This window comes from Amblyomma americanum, chromosome 1, assembly GCF_052857255.1.
Source record: "Amblyomma americanum isolate KBUSLIRL-KWMA chromosome 1, ASM5285725v1, whole genome shotgun sequence".
NCBI lineage: Eukaryota > Metazoa > Arthropoda > Arachnida > Ixodida > Ixodidae > Amblyomma > Amblyomma americanum.
This window is the reverse complement of record NC_135497.1, coordinates 431310617-431332341: the sequence shown is the minus strand read 5'-3', so window position 1 is coordinate 431332341 and position 21725 is coordinate 431310617. Positions and strand designations below refer to the sequence as shown.

At 49.5% G+C, this 21725-nt stretch overlaps 1 protein-coding gene across 6 annotated transcripts in view; it reads left to right on the top strand.

The window, feature by feature from the left end:
• Window positions 1-20369, top strand: part of LOC144115881 (uncharacterized) — a 49570-nt gene extending 29201 nt beyond the window's left edge. For 3 of the 6 annotated variants that reach the window (XM_077650491.1, XM_077650490.1, XM_077650487.1), the window contains exons 2-7: window positions 2209-2305; window positions 2887-3056; window positions 5709-5801; window positions 11992-12084; window positions 19905-19994; window positions 20265-20369. In XM_077650491.1, coding sequence (XP_077506617.1) covers window positions 2242-2305; window positions 2887-3056; window positions 5709-5801; window positions 11992-12084; window positions 19905-19994; window positions 20265-20357 — 603 coding nt within the window. In that variant the 5' untranslated portion in view covers window positions 2209-2241 and the 3' untranslated portion in view covers window positions 20358-20369. Of the gene's footprint in view, window positions 1-2208; window positions 2306-2886; window positions 3057-5708; window positions 5802-11991; window positions 12085-19904; window positions 19995-20259 lie in introns of all 6 variants that reach the window. The other 3 variants (XM_077650488.1, XM_077650489.1, XM_077650492.1) reach the window with 3 other exon arrangements.
• Window positions 20370-21725: the final 1356 nt, after the last annotated feature.

The window sequence follows — 21725 nt, the reverse complement described above, 5'->3', positions numbered from 1 at the left end:
TTGCTCGGATGAAGCCGTACCACGCCCGCTAGCCCCTCGCGCGTGGCTACACCACACGCCAGACACGTGCGACTACCCTTGTGGTCCTGCCTGCAATTGCTACCACACCGAGTCGGTGTCTTCAAGAGAGGGGGAGCAGTGCTACGCTACTAACTACCCTAGTGGCGCCATACAGCGGCTAAACTGCATTTCCTGGCAGTTGGCAAGCCTTGAGCCATCTCGGGGCTAGATGCTTCGTCTTCTTCATCTCTCAGACTCCCTGCTGCCTTGCGCGTTCCAACGTCTTGCGCGTCTAATTTAAGAAAGTAAACCAGCCCTGCTTACGCCAACTGTTTCTCAGTGACAATATCGTACGCCCTTGACAAGATGTCAGACAATGTTGCTGAGCTCGATGATGTGCTACAGCTTTCTCCTAGTCGGTGTAGTGAAGGCGTTCTGTTGGATGAGAGCGTTTGGGGCATATATCAAGACATCTAGATCTGTTTGGAGGATTTTCCGGACGGTGGTTTCAGTTTTGCAGTGTTAGGTTATCGTTAGGTGGACAGGGAGAGTAGAAAATGTTGCCACGCAATTCGAAAATCATACCTTTTGACCCCGTGTTAAGCATTTACCAATTATACCTTGAGTCATATTGGTCCGGTTTTATTGCGGAATGCCTCTACTTTTCTTTAGCATGGCATGCTTCCTAAACACATGTTTCCGGGTAGGATGGTGACAAAAGCAAGGCTGTTCGCATGAATACTGTCGCAAGAAGAGATGTACAAAACAGAGCTGTCCGTTTCATTCATCGTTCATAATCATACGAAATCAGCGTCTCATACTCATATGATATCAGCGGTCCCAATTACCAAGCCTTTCCGACTGTCGCCACATTTCTAGCCTGTGCCTGTTTCACAAATTTTATTATTCCCATCTCAAACAGGAACCCCACATCTGCGGACGTCTATCACGCACGTCTCACCGCATCGGTCATCCGTTTAAATTTTCACGCCACGTGCTCGTACGACTACCTTTTCGAAGTCATTTTTCCTCCTAACATCAAGTCACTGGAACGACCTTCCCCACGAAATTGCAGCCATCACCTGCCCATCCACCTTCCTCGACGAAGTCACATCGCACTTGTCATCATGAAAATATGTTATATGCACTTATGTTAACCCCACGCCTTATGGAATAGCCCCAGAAGAGGGTCTTTAAGGAAATAAAAATGAAATGAAGTGTTTTGTCGCAGAAGTGTCGGCATTCACCATGGCTATCCTTGCCAATTAGCATGGACGGTATTGTGCGTGCGTGGGATGAGTTCGGGCTTCGGCAAGGGCAAGGGTTTCAACTGCTGTTGAGGAGGTCACACTTGTTCTGGGGTCGTGTGATCATACCGGTCACCGACCAATACCGCCTGAAAGCGAGTAGCGGGGAAGCCCTTTCTGTAAAACTGTAGTGTCTGAAGGTTCTGGCTGACTGACGATGCGACGAACTTGAGCTTGCTGCTGCTTATAATGATATGTTGATGTGATGACATAGAATGTAACTTTTTCATTAGAAGCCCATAGAGGAGGCGTACTTGACTTCCATACTCTCCTCTTTCGCTCCCTCTATCTTTTTTCCCGCATGTACGGCATCAAATTAGACAAGGTAGTGTGTATTCCCCATGTCTTCCATCCACATCGTCAGCCATTATTAACCCTCTTTCTTCTCTTCTCCCCCTCTCTCAGTGCAGAGTACTAGGTCAGATAGTCGTCGCTCAGGTCGACCAGTTCGCCTCTTTTTTCTAGATAAACCCTCTGTCTCTATCTTCCTCTCAGACATCATACCTTGTTAACTTCCTTGCCTTCCGCTCTTGATCTCTATCTTGATTGTATACCTGTGCTGCTCTGCTTTGCATTGCGGGTCGTTCGGTGTATATCCGAATCTCAGAAGCGAAAGCTTGTTGTCGATGACATCATCCCTTCTTAGTACTATATATTACCGTTCCACCGGAGTCTTTGTTACTTCATTAGCTGATGTATTCAGCAAATACCTTAACCAGGCGCCTTTGGGGGCCCACAGACAAGATGGAACAAAGCACTGAAATTGTGCTGACCAAGCGCGTTTTTTTTGCGCGGAGCCGGCTAGTAGCACCCCGCAGCCATTTCTGGACCAGATGACCGTGTTTCTGTGCCTACGCATCACTGAGCAGCTTCTGTGTTTCTTCGCGTCTGGTGTGTGCAGGACAGTCTCTCAAAAAGGAGACATGCGGTTGCCATGAAGGCGAGGGCGTGCTTCGCTCTCGTGCTATCCATGCTGCTGGGCTCTGACTCTCGAACAGGTGAGGCCAATACGAACGAATTTTCTTTAAAAAATTCACACTGCGCTTTAAGTGGCGCTGAAGTGAATTTAAGCGAATTCCGATTGAGGCTGTGCGTTGTGGAATGAGCTGTACGAGATGGAATTGAACCTTACGGCAATTCTCCAGACCACCGTTTCTGAACAATCACAGCGTATCGAGACAACGCCCAGCGTTTTCATATGCGTTCATGTGAACTACTTGTAATAATAACATTCTGTACGTTATTCGGTTCATGTGTGCTTGAGCACTGTCTAAACAAGACCTGTGGCATATGTTTTCAATGTATACTACTCGAAACTTGCACATAGAAGTTTTTTCAATGATCGTCATGAATGGCATTATATGTTCCATAATGTTCGTCAATGGCGGCGTTAAATAAAAATGATTGCTATATTATGCCAAACTTAGGGCTTGAAGAACTCTTTTCAAGGTGCATGGGCAACTTGCATCGATTCAAGTTTATCAAATTCAGCCAGGAAGTGAGAGACAAATCTCATCTTCCTGCGCTTTCCATATGGTCATTAAGTTCGCGCAGTAGTAAGCAGCGGCATCAAATGCAGCGGGGGCGGTCAGCGGTGGGTGCCGGCCCCTGCCGACCCTCCTGGCGGCGTCGGGGAAGGCGTCCCCCTGGAGCGAGAAGGGTGCCGGCGAGCACGTGCTGGACGAGGCCACCATGGCGGCGCTGTGCCTCGGACACCACGTGGCGCGTCTGCTCATCAGAGCGGTCCAGGTGGAGGGAATCATCACTTTGAGGCAGTGCCGAGCCGCAGCATACGTTGCCTACTTGTCGACAGTTCTGGCTGGTGGTTCTGGAGTGCTCTGGTGGAACTTCCCTCGCGTTACGTACTCACAGCACATCACGAAGCTTCATTATAATCTTCAGCCGCGCTTAGTCCACTGTGGAAAACACGCTTCTCCAAACGACTTCTGATTATTAAGCTCTTTGGTTTATGCAAGGGTAGTCTTACTGCTTGTTCTATTGCGCATGCAAAATTTATTTTCTTCCGATCCGCACTCGTTGCTATAGATAATGCTCGTCTTCCTTGGCTAAGGAATAATATCCATTTTCAAGTAAAATCGTGAACTGCCACATATTTGCCCTTGCAGCTCATTGCTCGTTTATCTAATTCTTGATAGCTTCCCCCTTTTCCGTTTATAAATGTAAGCTAATTTTAGACCTTATGATTATGTTTGTCACTACACCTTATTTATTTTATATCCCTACTTATATTACGATGCTGAAATTGGTGCACAATACGAATTCTGTTCGGTTTTAATCTCTAGATTCGGGATTGTATGTGTCCATATATGTCCACTTTCTGTTATTGTGTTTGCGACAGTATTCATGATTCTTAGACTATTCCCATCCGCAAATTCTGCCAACAGTTCTCCTCAACCACTCCTGGAGCCCACGCCCCGGTTCCCATCTGCCTTTTCTCCTGTCCACTTATTCTCTCCTGTAGCATTGGAGTCAACCATTGAAACTTTGAACGGAAAGCCGTTGCTACCTTGTTTACCCCCATTTCGACATCTTTGAAATACCGTTTGACTGTTCCCTTTTCGTGACTTGGTGACTATACATAGGCCTACACTACCTCCAAGTTGTACCGCTTCACGAGCTTTATTTATTACGATGACTGCTAGTACTTCGATAATGCTGAAGAATTCTTCAATCTTTCCCGCTATTTCTTTGTGAGTTAAAAATCCTATTCACTCAGTCTACCAGCGCCGCCGGCTAACCAGGGGCCCAGGGGCGTGAAAAGGTAGATGGAAGGCGGGGCGTGGCCTCCAGGAATGGTTGCGGAGAACTGTTGGTAGAAAGGAGCCCTCACGGATTCTTTTAAAGTTCCTCCAGGACTCTGATCTGGACTCCAGATGGTGGCAGCAGGAGTTGACTATCGACTATTATCGGTGTCTGTGTATGTATGTGCCTGATTTGTAGGCGTTATTTAACATTTAGGTGTCGCTATACGCCGGCAGTATCCGCAAGGTCATACCCACCTGTAGCTAGCAACAACCTCAGCTCAACTCATTCGCGCAGCTGCATACTATGGCGCAAGAACGTTTAATGACTGATCGATGCCTTCGCATGTCGTATAGACCATGGTTCCCAAACACGCGGCCCGCAAAGCCTTTTCGCGCGTCCCGCTGGGCCGAACGGTTTCAGCCTTTTTTCCGAGAAAACGCCACTGCATGCCTTTTCGCTCTCTTGCTGCCTATAAAAACAAATAATTCTTTGGCGTGCAGTTATCTAGGCCGTCGTATGTCCTTAGCTTTTCGTGAGGAGGACCTAAAAATTTTAAATACAGGAGGTGAAAAAGAACACTCCGAAAAAAAAGGAGGAAATAAATCTACTTTTTCACCAGTGGCCCTTTTCGTTGGAGCTTTTGACTTATTCGCTCTGCCTTCTGTGCTTGACTTCACTTCTCCTACTTTCGCTTGCTTGATCACTTCGATTTTTTCCCTTTCACCGCTCCTTCTTTCTTCTCTCTCCTTTTCAGCCACTGACCGGCGGGAACCAAAAGCCCGCGAACGAGACGAGTTTGAGGCCCCTGACATTGTATCGAGGCACCAGTAGATGTCGCGAGCCCTTCTAACGTGCAGACGGTTTTGAGAACTCGTTACTGGCATCCACAGCGCGGTGTGCTTTTGTTAGGTCTAAGCATGCGATACGGTGTCTCTGGAGCCATTGCGTGCGTACCGCCCGCCAGAAAATAATGCGCGCGACACGCGAGCGCAGCTGGAAGGCAGTGCTGCCGTAGTTGCGAGCCACGCTTACGCATGTGCGTCTTTTCGTGCTGGAAGCTGTTCCTTTCTTTCTCACATCCGTAAAACACGCTTGCAGCCGACGATGTCCGGTCACAGGTGCAAGACGCCTTTTTTTGCATGCATCGCGTAGCGTAGTGATGCTTTGCAGCCGACGCTTATTCCTTATTGCTTGCAGCGCATTGTTTTGTGACCGGTTTCACCCACGACGGCGACACCCTTATTTGTGCATCGTGCAGAGAACGGACCTGACCTGTGGCACGGTTTCGCCGTTCTTGGCGCACGGGTCTTAGGTGGGCGTTATTGGCCCAGCTTGTAAGATACTGTGTACGCCGAGCGTGGAAGTGACATGGAAGGAAACGCGCTAGTGGGAAAACATGGCTGGTAGAAGAAGCACGAAACCATCTTTATTTGTTGCACATTAGCGCGCTCCAGAGGATCGATGGGAGGGCATTTGTGCTGTTCGCACTTGTCGAAAAGGGAGCAGTGAAGCCACAGGGAAAACTGTGCCTTTGCTGCACCCGTGAAATGCGATCACGCCATCCAAGGGTGTGGAAATGGCGGCGCTACGGGGAGAGTTTGCGGGGGTCTCACGCCCGCTTCCTGCACTTTCCAGGTAGAGAACAGCTGCAGCGTTCTGTGCACGCCCGCGCAGGGAAGTGCCTACCACGTGAACATCACCGATGGCCTCTCCTGCGGCGTCGAAAAGGTGCGCCACGCGGCGATCAAGTATTGCTGCAGGCGTGCGCGTTAAGTGCGGCGTGATCGCCTATTCGCTGTGCTCCTGAGTCCCGATATGAGCCTCTGAAGCTTGTTGCGCCGCTCAGAGTCATATATGTCCAGCAAGCAAGGGCCGACGTTTGCTCTCAGGAGTGGCGCGGACGTCACTGCTAGGGCATACGCAAGTCCTGTGACAGACTGGTCTCAGGATATATGTATGCCCTGTTAATTCCCCTGCCTTTCACTGCGGCAATGGAGGGAAAATGACAAAAGGAGGCGTGCTATGAAACAAAGCACTGCAGAGTTTGTGATGATGCAACGAACAAGTACGCAGAGGAGCATGATCGTTCAGTTTCATGGTCTTGTATAGTTCATTGTCTTGTCACGAACATTGCCGTGCTTTCTACATCATACATTTTAAATAATTCATGCATATTTGCCAGTAACCTGCCTCCCACTCAAGTTTTGTTAATCCTTATGAAGGGGTGGGGGGGCAAAAGGAGGCAGGGATAAGTACGGCCAAAATTTTGCGCACTGAAGAAAGCGCGGCGTCACTTTAGGTCACCATTTAGCCCTGGCGACGTCTACTGAATGTTCATACGTTCGTATGGCTTTCTAAGTCAATGTTTGGAGACGCTGCGCGTTGCTGGCGTCGTCACTTTATGTGCGCACGGAACAAACTTGCTGAAAAGTGCACATATATATATATATATATATATATATATATATATATATATATATATATATATATATATATATATATATATATATATATATATATATATATATATATAGCAGATAAGGTAATGGAAATGAGGGACTCGTTTTGACAAACTTATGAAGGGAGCCAACAGTCACCGAAACCAAGGTGCATAGGGGAATGTTTAATTTTTTTTAATGTGTAGTGCTAATCAGTGGGATAATGATACTAAGATTAATCTATCGCCTAAAGAAAATTACTTATAAAGCAGCAGAAAAAACAACCATGCCGCCGGTGGGATCCGAACCCACGACCTCCGAATATCGCGTCCGGTGCTCTTACCAACTGAGCTACGGCGACGGCTGTCCAATCTGCTGCTTACATGGGTATTTATATTTTTGCTTGTAGGCTAACCTTGAGAGTGTTCACCAGCGCCACCCTCGTCTATAGCGGTGGACGTAGCATGTCCTGTAATACCGCGAGTGTGACGTAGAACGTCATCTAATGGCGAGGGCGGAAACTGTGTGAGTGCCCTCTTATGCTACCTATGGCATCAAGACTGCCAGAGCCGGGACCTTCGTTAAGCAATTAGCAGGTAAGGTAAGGGAAATGAGGGACTCGTTTTGACAAACTTATGAAGGGAGCCAACAGTCACCGAAACCAAGGTGCATAGGGGAATGTTTAATTTTTTTTAATGTGTAGTGCTAATCAGTGGGATAATGATACTAAGATTAATCTATCGCCTAAAGAAAATTACCTATAAAGCAGCAGAAAAAACAACCATGCCGCCGGTGGGATCCGAATATATATATATACAGGGTGTCCAGGCTAACTTTAGCCAAGGGTTAAAAATACGATATGCTAGGTAGGCCAGGGACACCACTTACGTACATCCACCAGCCGGCTTCGCATATAGGGATTTTTTTCTATTGCTATTAATTCAGTATTAATTAAGATAATTATTCTAAATGCCTAAATATTGACTTTAGACGACAAATGGGAATAGCAAAGTTGGACAGCACCTTCAGAAACCCCCATTGCATTTATTTGCGATAACGAAAGCTTGACGTGTATCTTTTTTCCGAGCTCCAAAGAAAGCCCGCGAAAGACAAAAAAAATCACGTGACTAGCACATCCTCGTGCAACGATGGCGCTGCTCTCAATCCTGTCTTGAGTGAACGCAACAAGCTGCTGGCATGGCGCGACGTCGGAGTTTCTCCGGCAGGCCGTTTTATCGACGGTGTTTGCGACGACCGCGCGAGCCAGTCTGCAAGCGTGACGGTGCAGCCACCGTGGGCATATCGGCCTGCCGGAGCAATGGGGTCGTCGCGCCATGCCAGCAGCTGATTTCGTTCATTCAAGCCAGGATTGAGAGCAGCGCAATCGTGGCGCCTTGATGCGCTAGTCACGTGAGTTTTTTGTCTTTCGCGGGCTTTCTTTGTAGCTCGGAAAAAAAGATACACGTGAGGCTTTCGTTAAGGCAAATAAATGCAATGGAGGTTTCTGAAGGTGCTCTCCAACTTTTCTATCCACATCTGCCATCTAAAGTCAATATTTGCGCATTTAGAATAATTATTTGAATTGCTAATTAATTAATTGCGAAACAAAAATAGCCTATGATGCGCAAGCCAGTTGGTAAATATATGTAAGCGTTTTCCCTGGCCTACCTCAAATATCTTCTTTCTTAAAGGGAAGCTGAAGCATTTTTCGAAAAAAAATGAGTTCTCTACGTCATTTTATAGCTTTTATTCCACTGAAGAAGCATAAATCATTCAAAAAGAGCGAAAATAAACGCAAAAAGCTGTTTTTTAGAAGAAAACGCGCCCCATCGCCTCAGGGCGCCGAGCGAACGCCGCTCTTGCCCGCGATTGGCCGGGAACGTCGTGACGTCATCCACGGGTATCTCCAGCCGGCACCGACGGCGGCGCTGCGTAGCGCGTTGCTTCAACTGGCTTTTAAGGACTAAGTTTTTGAAATTATGGATAATTCAAGCAGTGTTAAACAGTTTGGACTTTCACCATGCATGTTCGAGCCATCTGCAGCTTCAGAAAATGGCGGAACCAACGACGCCGCGTAGTGCGACGGCAGCGAAAGTCAAGTCGCGACATTCTCACGTGTTGGATATCACGACCGGATGGATGGATGAATGACAGCTTTTATTTCCACCGGAAATGGAGACCCCTTACTACTCACCACCCCCGGCACGCAGGCCTGGAGGGCGAGGGCTAGAGCCGCCATGACTAAAGGCTAACAAAGAGATTTTATCTCTTCGCGACCTCAGCCGCCAGGCGGATTGGCTTCTTTCTGCCGAGCGGGTGCTTCGCTGCGCAGCAGGGCTTCCCAGCTTTCTCTGCTATCAATATCTTCGTCGACTTCAGCGTAGTCAGCGCATTCCCATATTTTTTGCTTCCGGGTAACTGTGGAACCGCCGGACTGTCGGAACCTAGATGAGCGCGCGCAAACCTATTCCGAAATCGTTGAGAACTACAGACAACAGAAAACTGGTGCCACCGCAGAATAAGAAGCTAAGTAATAGAGAAGCGACCGCATGGCGGCGCCTGCAAGCCTGAAATTTCATTAACCCTGTATGGGCCTTTCACGTCCTACCAGGTTAACACGAAATCCAAATCTCGACTGATACGTATGTTTTGCGTAGGTGCATGCGAGTGCATATCTTTTGTGTAGGTGCACGTGCAAGTGCCAATAAAAAAAAAAGGAAATTGCGCCAAAACGTTGTTGTGTACCGCTGCTGCATGAAAGCCTGGCCACCAGCTTCTTTCCGGCGACAGTCTGTGTGTGTCTTCTCCCGGTCCTGCGTCTTTTTTTCGCTGTTTTTTTCTCTTGACCGACTTTTTGTAACGCCGGTAAACATGATATAAATCAGATCACCGGCACACTTACACGAGTCGCGCGAGGTAAAGCATTTGTTTGTTTATTTATTTATATTTATTTGCCTAATTACTCCCGAAGGCCTTTTAGAACTACAAAAGAAGGCTAAACTGGATGAGTTGGAGTGGGTTCACTGCTGTACCGCAGCGCGAAGAGACGAGGCGATCGGGAGGAAGCTCCCGTCTGCGCTTTCCTTCTGTCGCATGTTCGGGCTACTGTTCAACCATGAAACTTCTGCACTTACCCCCGTGCGTTGTTTTTTTTGCATGCTGAACACGCTTTTGAACAATAATTATGGCTGCGTTTCGGAGCTCGCACTGCTGCTTATCAAAACTAGTGTGCTGCGAGACATAGTTGCTGCTGTTTCGTATCGAGATAATCAGCAGAATTACTTGTGGATGATATACATGTATGCGTAACGCGGCTCGACAACTTTGCCGTTCTGACTCAAGGACAAATTAGCATGAATTCTGGCGCCATTGTTGATCGTCAGCCATGACCAAGCGCTCATGAACGCAAATGTTTGCTTGGCTCAAGTATACTAGGCTTATATAATCGGTTTTTTGTTCAGTCAGGTGCAGCTGAATGTGCTGGGCGCTGATGAAAGATTAAGAGAATTGCTTGTGCTGCCATGAGGTGCTAGCAATCAGTAAAAAGCCAAAAGGCACACAGTGTGTAACGAGCTCAAAAGAGGTCAAGACTGTGTGCCTCAAAGACAGTGCTGGAAGTGTCCTTAATTACCTCAGCATGGATGTGAACCAGGTGGAAAAGGCAGAGTTTACAAACAGGTAAGAAAGTAATATGAAGAAAAGAGAAATACTGATGCACATATTTTGGCAAGCAGTTTCGGCACGCTGCGTACCACCAGATTGTCGGGTTAACATGGAAGAGGCTGACGGAGAACAACCGACGAATTCTACCAAGCTGTATGCTGAGCGCTGTTCGAAAGAAGTACCATGCCGAAACTGGTTTATATACAGGCTTCAAGCATTACAGAGAACGTCCGAACGAGAGAAAGTAAACGGTACCGGCAGAAGATTACATTGATCTGTGGTTCGCCAAGGCGCGGGCCGCAGCGAAGCAAGCGCAACCGGACGGCCGGCCGACCCTCCGTGAATGGCGTCACTTCGGCCAGTTCTCCCTCTCGGCCGTCCCCCCCCCCCCCCCCCCCCTCCGGCGCTTCCGAAAGCGACGAGGGCGTGCCGGCGGCGCGTTTTTAAGAAGCGATTGCAGCTCTGTTTGCTAACAGAATCGGGATAAAATTTACACACATGATTTTCGAGGTCTTTTCTTCCCAACCACAGCATTTCGTGCGATTTGAAAACCGTTTCAGCTTCCCTTTAACACTTGGCTAAAGTTAGCCTGGACACCCTGTATGTACGTGTATATATATATATATATATATATATATATATATATATATATATATATATATATATATATATATATATATATATATATATATATATATATATATATATAGGGAGAATCAACGTGGGCCGCGGGGAGGAAGCATTGTGCACTGAAACGCAGACTCCTCGTGTGCGTTCTTACCCACGTGCTCTATCATTTCCATCTTTCTGCTCACGGGAAATTAGTGAAACCCAACCAAAAGGCTCCTGGTTTGGCCTGTTCGTCGCCTCCAGTGGCATTTGCGCACGGCGCCTCTTTGGCCACGCCTCGACAGGGGCGCCCATCTTCGTATTTTGTTTGTTTTCGTAGGCTTGTCGTTGCCGCACTGCCGATGTCCCCCGCACCACGTTCCTCCCACTTCTCGTTTCTCCATCTTTATTTTCACTTCCTCCCGCAATCTTGTCCTTGCCTGCTCCCTTCAGCCCGCCCCCCCCCCCCCCCCCTTTCATTTTCTTTTTCAAGTGTTGCTGCTGTTCGCGTGTTACATTCCGTTTCGCTCTCCTGTTCAGCGCACACACATAAAACGTCAATCTGACGCGATACCACTGCAGTCCTGAAGAAGACCACTCTCACAGCTATTTCTTTCCATTTTCATTTTATCGGCGGAAGGTGCCACACGACCGGCCAGGTTATACATGCGAGCCCTGTGTCAGGCGCTCTAGGACAAGCAGACCCGCTGTCCGATGCCGTGTCATCCCGATAAAACAGCGAATGGTTTCTGCGTTAACTTACACGCAGGACGCGCTTTGCAAATTCCAAAGAAACCGGAGTCGAAATTGTGATTAAATTCACCTCTATACTCGCGGGGGCCGCCAATTTCACTAGCGATAGACTGGGACTTAAAAGTGGAAGTTAGCGCGCGGATGACCGTAAGGTTGTAAATGCGGGTGTCATTTCAGAGGCACCATGAACCTGGGTGTAGTTTCCTGGGTGAGTCTCGATTCTAACAGCACAAGATTAATTGTGCCTGGAGGTAGGCACAGCAGATGTCACTCGTACATCGATCAGTACACGCATTGGTTGCTAGCGCAATAGAATTTCTGGGCCCATATTCCCATCAAATGCGTAGAATTTCTTCCTAGTAGAGATTTAATTGTTTTCCCGTGACTTTTAATTGTTTTTCCGGTGTTTGTTCACTCTCTCGCAACACCCCGCGCCGTTCCCTGTCCGTCCGCAGGTCTGCATTCGAACGGAGTGCCGACGCCAGCCCTCAGTGACCGAGTCTGACCTGTGCAAGAGCGTGCACCCGAACCAGGCATCGCAGGCCTCGGTACTGTTGAGCGTTGAGCTCGTTTTTCTTCCTGTATACAGCGTGTGGACGCTACCTGCGTCGTGTCATCGTGGTTCTTCTTTGAGCGCTCTTCAGGGCCGTCAAAAGAGAGGATGCGTTTGTCGAACTGTTTCGCGTTTGTGGCGTGGGGAAAGCTTATAACAATTGAAAAACCAGGGGATACCCGACGGCTCGGAGGATCGAACCGCGCCCCTCCCTCATATCAGGTGGACGCTTGAACAGCTTCTACCTAGGCCACCATTCCTGCCAAGAAATTTTTGAAATACTCCGGCTCATCTCTCCTCATTATCAGTCTTTCTTTATTACGGTTGTGTTGCACTTCGTAGTTTGCGTAGTCGCTTCTTGTCATATGGTGCTACATATTGATTTAACAGCTAGATATTTCACTGTATTGGTTTGTGTTATTGCATGTTTATTTTTAGAAATTATTTGCGCTTGCAGCAAATTTTGTACTAGAATCACTATGTTACTGTGTGCTACATGCGTTAGATTTAGGTTGCTGCGCTTACTACTGCACTTTTACGCTCCTGGTCCGCTGTTCCAAGCATAATTTTAATATACTGACGCGAGAACTTTTTTGTGTTAATAATATATTCATGTCAGCGCCAAGTGTGTGCATGTTCTCGCTATACCTTTTAGATTTTACCGCTTTCGTTCTTGATCTCCGTTTGAGTTTTAAAGCAGCCGACATAAGACATGAAACATTTTCAACCATGACAAGAACTTAGGTATTTTATTGCAGCGACATTTAGCAAGAGGCAGTTATAAAACATTGAAGATAGACGCACAATTGTTCCGAGTGACCCATACCCTGAGATTTTGGACAAGCGCATTGTTTCTTCGGGGACACGCTTACGAATGCAATTCTTTCGGTTATCGTAAGATTGCACCATAACAATCAATACGTCCGCAGATCCTTCCGTGCGACACTTGCAATTTCCTGCTATTTATCGTCAAAAACGCACCCCATTGGTTTTCTATGGCAGCCCTAACTACTCTGCGCGAACGCAGGACAAACTCTAAAAACGGCGTTTTGCTACGCGTCGGAAGATAATACCATCCCCATCAATATGTTCATAACAGTGCATTGCAATATCTCGCAGTTGTCTGACAATTAAATGTGATGCCAAGCTTGGGAGGTCAGGTGTCATTGGATATTGAAATATAGGAATACGTGGCAGAAGAGATAATGCGACAGAAAGTTTGAGTGTCAAATTTAAGCATTAATTAAATGTTGTTTAAGAATGTTCGTAGCTATGCATGATCTCACGGACAACACTGCAATGTGGTTTTTCGAAAACTATGTGCATCGTCCATAAAGCTGGTGTTATGTTTAAAATAGAAATACCTCTTTTCAGTTTCTGAGGCCGCAAAGCTTTCTGCCGGCTATCACTCTGCATCAACGATTTGTTGACCTGCAGCTTTTGACAGTGTCGCTGTTCGTACAGACTGCGCCGAACGAAAGGAACTTACTGGGAAGAAGAAGACGAAGTGTCCCTGCTAAAGTGGCTGCACATCGCTCCATCGCTTCATAGGTATATGCCATCTTTTGTTAGGCAAACAACAACAACAACAACATCGCTCCAGTGAAAAATCTCGCCATCCGTATAAATACGTTCCTTATATCAAGAGAACTGATTTCGCACCATCTGAAGAAGCTCCCGAGGCTCATGCACCGTCTGAGTGGGTGGCAGTAAGCAAATGTCCTTCAGTCATCCCGGCAGCTGGACTGGGCTCCGAGGCTAGGCCTAGAGCCACCGGTGACGCGCTGGCAGAGGTGGCTTCGCCGGCGTCGGTCCCTGCTCCCGGTCCATCAGCGGCAGCGCACATCCCGCCTTCTCCAAATGCACCTCAGCCTGTGAGCGATCTGCCCTCTGGGCGGAAGTCGGCAATGGCTGCCCAGCCTCCACTGCTGGATGGGGCTTCAACCGTGCAGCGTGAGGAGAGCTCTCCAATGGACATGTCTTCAGCACCTCCATCCGTGCCACGGCTTCCCGCAGTTCACAAAAGCGCCCATCAGGGAACACTGCGCAGGATTCGTCTTCTGCCAACTCCAGCTCACAAGGCAAGCGTTCCTGCCCAGCGTATGCCAACCAGGTGGCTATGCCGACATCGAGATCGGTATCGTTTAAAGTGACCATTAAAGATCTGGCAGCCAAAAGCCTGACAGAAATTCCGAACAGAATTCTTCAGGCGAAGCTGGACGCGTGTCTTGGGACCAAAGGTTTTCGTGGCTTCACGTCTAGAACGAAATCTAATACCATCGCGGTGTGGCTCCCGACTTTGGCTGCTGTCGAGCGTCTGCAAACGCTCAAGTGCGTATCGATTACAAGCGAGATCTCGGTGCCGGTCCAGGTGTACTTAGTAGAAGGTTCGGACCTGCAACGTTGTGTTGTTTACAACGTCGACGTTGCCGAAGACCAGACGACACTCCAGCGTGAGCTGTACTGTCCAACCCACCGTGTCATCCAAGCGCGGTATATGGGCAAGGGGTGCTCGTGCATCGTCACACTACAGGGCCCACCAACTCTCCCAGAACGACTTAACTACTATGGCTGTATTCTGCGGCCTCGCCCTTACAAACCTAGTGTTGTCTATTGCTACAGCTGTTTCGGACCTGGCCACATGCGCCGATCATGCCCATTTGCAACGCAAGATGAGGCGCGGCGACAAGGCACACCGTCTTACAGGTGCGGACTTTGCAAGACTGACGACCACGAGATCACCTCTCCAACTTGCCCAACAAAACAGAAAGCAACGAGAAGGTTCGGTGTGGGATCCGTAAGCAAGTGCCTCCGATTGAAAACAGAGCCCCGATACAGACATCCAAGAGGTTTGCGGCTCTTCAGTGGGATGAAGACGACTGGCCGGAGCTTTCTGAACCCAATCCATCTGCAGCTCCTGCCCAACCGTCGTACAGCGATAAAGTGTGCAAGGGTCGCCGTCGCCTTCAAGCTACACAAAAGCACAGCACACTGGAACCTCTGCGTGATGACATGGCAGCAGTTGACGACCAAATTGAACGCCTTTTAGCCGAGGTCTGTAAGCTACGGCAAGGCCGTGAACTGCTTGCTCGCCGTAGACAACCAGCGGAGTCCCACTCCACGCCAATCAATGCGGCAACGCCTTCGACTACATCCAGCCCTCATGCGTTTTTCGCAGACTCTCCTAGGTCTTCTGCAGCACTGCAGGATAACTTAACAACATCCCTCCTCTGATTCATGATAAACCAGTTATCTAACCTGACATCAGTTCTATTACAACGCTTGGAAGCCTAATCGAGAATGGCGAGTACACGTTGTTGTGGTGTGCTCCAATAGAACTGCAGAGGCCTCTCCACAAAGCTGGGAGAGCTCAGATTTCGACTTCGTATGAACAAGCTCCAGCTGTGGGCCCTGCTACTTCAGGAGACCAATGCCTTGCCATCCATTCCGGGCTTTAATGGATACATGTCTCCTTCAATGAACGACCGTCGTGTGCACATTGTTGCCCCTCTGGGAAAGGCGGCGGTGTACGTTGATGCGCGTCTTCCTCAAGTCCGCATATCTCTAGAAAACTGGTGCACCTCATATCAAGAGGTAGTCGCAGTGGCTGTGAAGCTTCCCAAGGCAACTGTTGTGGTCATGTCATACTCTGTAAGACCCACCGGTGGAGCTCCCTCCCGCATTAATCTGGGGTGGTTATTAACTCTACGACGACAACACCCAGGGTGGCCTGTTTTAGTCGGTGGTGACTTTAACGCCCCTCATCCGGACTGGGGGTACCCCACTTCAATCCCCCGTGGTAGGCGTGTGCGGGACGCATTCGCAGATGCGCTGTTCGTTTTACTCAACCATCCAGATTCAGCAACGCGGACTGTGCGCTATGCTCGCAGTCCAACATATGCTCCGGACCTTACGTGGTGGTCAATACCCGGGACTCCATCGTGGCACCTGGAGCCAGACTGCTGGGGTAGTGACCACCATCCTATCATCATCGGTCTCCATCCATCAAGGGCCCGCCGATTACGCCGTAGGTGTCCTGCGGTCAATTGGGACAAGTTTCGCACCACCGTCGAAGATCTCTCTCTGCAATCATCTACACTACTTGTGGACTGCTTACAAAAGGCGCTGAATAAGGCTACTGCTGTCACCTGGACGGACGTGAATCGCCTGGCGCCGGATGTTGGTCTGCTTAACCTGTGGGCTGCTCGCCGACAAGCGGAGATGGCAGCTTCCCGAGACCCGACGTCTGCGCAAGCAAGGACAAGGCTGAATTACCTTACTGCCAAGGCTCGCAGATATGAACGCGGTCTCTCGCGATGGCAGTGGTATGCGTGGTGTGAGCAGTTCTCGGCAAAGTCATCGAATGCTGCTCTCTGGCGAACGTTTCGTGCAATGGAACATGGTTCCCGTCGTCCTGACGCAGCGGCCACAGCATGCTTCGCAGCTAACTTAGCTCCGGATGATTTCGCCAGAGAGGCAGCGCGGAAGTTTTTCCCCAAGTATGATGTGTTGCCTCCAAGGGTCATAGGAGCCCCCTTGGCTGCCATTCCAGCATGTGTCGATAAGCTCCCATCTACAGCCGATGCCGAGGGAATTGCAAGCCCATTTTTAATGCCTGAGTTGCTTGCAGCAATAGACGAGAACCGTCGGAAGACTGCGCCCGGTCCGGACTCCATTCCGTACGAGGTTTACAAGAACTTAAGTTCCGCTGTACTGCGTCATGTCCTCGCCACCATTAGCAAGGTATGGATAGAAGGCGTCGTACCAGAAACCTGGAAATCGGCTATTGTGATCCCCATACCAAAGCCGGGGAAGCCGCCGACATACCTCGGAAATTTCCGGCCTATATCGCTTACGCCAACATTATGCGAGCTTACCGAAAAAATGCTTGCCACACGAGTGCCGTGGTGGCTTGAGCCCCATGGTTTCTACCATCCCGCCCAGATTGGTTTTCGTTCGTCCGTAGGTAGAGAAGATGGACTGGCTGTCTTGGCGTCAGCAGTTCTGGCCTCAACTCACAGCCGCAATGTACGTACTGTACTGGCCATAGACGTTGAAAAGGCGTACGATAATATCAGTCATGCTGTCCTCCTGGAATCGCTTGACATGCTGCATTTCCCCGTTAGAGTGCGCAATTTTGTTAAATCCTTCGTTGAAGGCCGACACTTTGCCATACGCCTCAGTGGTGAGGCTGTCGGATCATTTGTGCCTCTTCGCGGCGTTCCTCAGGGATCGGTGTTATCACCAACATTATTTAATATTGCTTTTATCCCCCTGCTTGGCGCTTGCATGATGTCTCCGAGATTAAGTTCTTATTGTATGCTGATGACATAACGGTGTTGAGCACTCACAACGACCTGATGACTTAAGCAGCAGGCCTACAATCAGCCATAGATACTACGTCGACTTTTGCTTCTTCAATTGGTTTGCAGCTTTCAGTGAGCAAAACCACAATCGTGTCTGTCGCCAACCGCTGGGGGCGCGGTAAACTGGCTGCAACACCAATTCGTCTCCATCTATCCGGAACTCCATTTCAAGAAAGTTCGACCATAAAAATATTGGGCTTGACAATACAGGAGTCAGGAACAGGTACTGCTTGGCTTTCTCGGGCTAAAAAGCAAGCAATTCAGGCGTTGGGTCTGGTTAAACGCATTGCTCCTAAAACAGGCGGATCCCGCTCTCATGTTGCACGACAGCTGGTACGGGCGGTTGTGCAACCGCGCCTCGTTTACCAAGCCCAATTCCAGCATTTGACGAGGGTTCAATGGGATCGTCTAGAAGCTGTTAATCGAGAGGCAATGAGAGTCATCACTTGCCTTCCCCGCATTACCCCGATCGTGGCGCTCGAAGAACGTGCGCAGCTGAATACACTAGATGAGCTGGTGCAGCAACGACGCAATTCTCGCCGCCTAAATTCAAGCCTTACACACACCACGTGTGCACTCAGGGCATACGCTTCATCGCACTCCATTCTATGGCCGCCCCCGCCAGTTCTTCCTCCCTGGCGTTTTGTACAGCTAAGCGACAACAAGCCAACTGATCTATGTCGCCCATCATCTACCCATGCGGCATCGTTGTTTCGCGACCGAATTTTAGAGGAAGACACCAATCTGCCGCATGGCTCCATCGTTATATACGCTGACGCAAGCATTCAGGCCTGGGAAACAACAACAGCAGTTTACTGTCCTTGCAAGCCTGCTCTGAACAAACCGTCAAGGTTTCGCCTCTCAGAACCACCTTCCTACTCCTGTGCGGAGATGTTTGCGGTTCAAGAGGCACTTTGCTCTGTGGCCGCCGTTCCCATGCTACCCACGGCCCGCATTGTCATCCGCACCGACGCCCTTCACGTCACACGCCTACTACGACGAGTCAGTCGCACCCCAGAAATCTGCCAAGAAATCCATCGTCTAGCGGCACGCATCTCGCAACAAATCCGTATTGAGTGGGTCCCGCGTGACCTCCTTAGCGCACAAGCCGCGCAGATTCTGCGACCCGCCTTTCGACCCCAACCAAGTCTTTGCCTCGAGTCCTCACTCTGGATGACACCACCCTCCTTTTAACAAGAAAGGAACACCTCCGGCGCCGCACACGTGCTCTAATCCCTCTGTGTGCGGTAACCCTCCCCCGTGGCCTTACCCGTGCAGAGGAGGTTACGCTTCGGAGGATACGGGTCGGGGTTGCCCTGACTCCAGTTCTAGTTCGTGCACGATGCATTCGGAAAACTCCAGGCGCAAATGGGATGCAGAGTACAAAAAAACAAAAAAAAAATTACGGGACGATTACCACTGTGTCACGTGAGAAAATATGAGAGTGAATTAATATCTAGTGTTCCACACGTACCCGTTCTTGGACTACCTCTCATCTTCAGTCCGCCGCTCTAGGCGTGCGGCGCCACCGATAGCCCTCTCCTCGGGCGGTGCGTTTTGCACCAGCTGCCGTAAATGGGCCCTGCTGCATTCCTCCGCTCTCGCTATACTTCCTCCTCCTTCCACGCTGACCACCCTCCGGATTGTCCACTGGTGCTTGGTCCGCAGTTTTAGCGCTGTTGTAACAACCAGCTCGCCGAAAACCCCGTCCTTCAAGAGTATATTTCTGTGTACAACAATTGTTCATTAAAGCCGTCCGACATCGTACCTAGCGTCGATGCAGCAGGAAATGAAATCCTTAATAGTGAGAATTGACCCGTACACATGCATGGATGGGTTTTTCATTGAGGAAACTGGCGCCAGAGCAGAGATCAAAGATGCATCTAGTCAGAAGGAACAATGTTCGGAATGAAAACAAAAAGTAAAGCAGTTTCTTTCACTGGTCATTCACAAGTAGACGCCATACTTGTCGCAACGTGCACGGGTCCTTGAACGCCATTCAGGAAGCCTTCAAGTCTGCGCCCTTTTTATGAAGCGATCATAGGCCCGTTTTGTGATCCTTCCGTGGAGTAGCTAGTCAGGTTTATTTCCTAAACCCTCATGAACTTGTGCGCTGGGACGGAACAGGTAAACTGCTAACGTTACCGCTATTGGACACCGATATCACGAGTATAATGTGTATTTTTCTGGCCGTTGTGACAAATCTTGGGTGGAAGTTGAAGTACGGACGAATGACTCTGGTATAACATGGATATTGTGGAAGACAGCTTGAAGCTGCATACCTGTACTGTCTATAGGAACCGTAGAGTATGCACGTTTGTGCGCAATTAGCCGGCGCCCGGCGAGAGCATCGCGCCGTCAAATAGAAAGCATTGAAATGAAAGGCATGCGAGCTGGCCCTGGAGCTAGCAGCGGTAAAATAAGGCGCCTGAACGTCCTCCATTTTCAGGGCTACGACGAGTGCCAGTTCCTGTGCTACGTGAGGAACAGGGAAGCTCCGTACCGATACTGCCGACCGCCAGGTACCGCCTGCACCAAGGTATTAGCGGCAAGCGCGTCTTCCGATGTGAACGTCATCGACCCGGAGTTAAATTTTGTCGCGATTTTGTTCACACGCTTAGGATATTGTAATTTACGTAGGTTCGGAAGCATATTTAAAATGTCATTTATTCACGTGTGCTCACTGTTCTTCTCAGACTCCGGCTGCGTTCGCGAAAATTTTTTTTCCCTTCCTTGCGCCACGTGTCATAGTTATTTCCCTCGAAGGTGCCGGCGCAGCAGTTATCTGCTTCTATCTCTCGCAGAACAGTGGGAGGCCTGGAACGTGCAACGTCCTTGGATACTGCATGAGCAACGTGTGATGTGCCGTCTTGCTGGCTCTGAAGGTGGAAATAAAAACTGATCGGCCTTGGAACCTCGCTGAATCTTTGTGCTAGGCTTTGTAATATGGACGAAGGGACGTCACGGTAGGCTAGGCTGATTTGCTGCCGTGTACTGAAGTATCCTTCCCGACAACTGGACTGCTTGTCTTGCGCTTTGTCTCTGGAATAAAGGGCGTCGAGTATGTCGGGACCAAAAAATTCCGCGTTCAGCTGCTGTCAAGGGGGACTGCTATGCAGGTGAGCGTGGACCATGCTCCTGTGCTCATGTGATCCACTGTACATGGTCCAGACGGGGCTAGGAACCGGTGCACCTGCGGTTGTCAGTCCTTCGCCCAGTAGGGGGTACTAACGTCAGGTACTGAAGCGTGACCTTGTGGTAAAGCATCCACCCCGCATCCGGGAGCTGCTGGGTTCGATCGCCCGTACCGCCAGGTACCCACCAGTTTTTTATTGAGTACTTATTTCCCTAGGCCTGGTGCTCGGCTCATCTACCGTGAGATGCTTGGGAAAAGTGTCTTCGACAAAACCGTTGCCTTGACGGATCAGGGATAAGCTCCGCCGTAAAGCAGCCCTAAATCCGCCTCGTGCGGTAGAAGCCCATTTGGGGCCCATTTTTTCGATGTGTCTCTTTCAACCCCACAGTGACGGGATTTTGAGGCGCAGGCTCATTTGTCAAGCTATGCAACCCTAGCAATCCGAGCACCAGGCCGGGCATGGCTTGTACCCATTTTGAGAGAACCGGGAGGTAATCGCCCGGCAGCGGTAGTCGAACCCACCACCTCCCGAAGCCGAGGAGGATGCTCTACCACGAGGCCATGGCTGCGGTGGCCAAGTCGCTTGAGCATCCGCCTTGCATGCGGGAGGTACGGGGATCGATCCCAGCGACGCTAGGTTCCCACCGGTGATATAATTAAAATTGGTGCATGCTTTCCCCTGCCTGATGCTCGACTTCTTTAGAATGCAATGCTTGGGAAATGGGCATTTGACCCCACCTCGAGTATGAGAAAAATTGTCCACAAGTGGGCTTCTACCGCACGAGGCGTATTTAGGGTTGCTTGACGGCGGAGCTTATCCCTGATCCGTCAACGCAACGGTTTGGTGCAAGACCCTTTTCCCATCTCACCGCAGAAGAGCCGAGTGGTCGGGGGAAATCTTGTACCCTTTAGAAAACCTGTGGGTACCCGGCGGCACTGGGGATCGATCCCAGCATCTACCGAATGCAAGGCGGAGGCTCAACCACATGGCCACCGCTCACAAAATGATTAGCGTCATTCAAGGTTTAGCCACACGATAAATTCACTGATACTTCCTGTTTGCATGTTTTCAAGGACTTCGAATACAGTTTTCTCGCCGCTCACCTAATTAAGGTCTTTACTGCGGGGCAATTA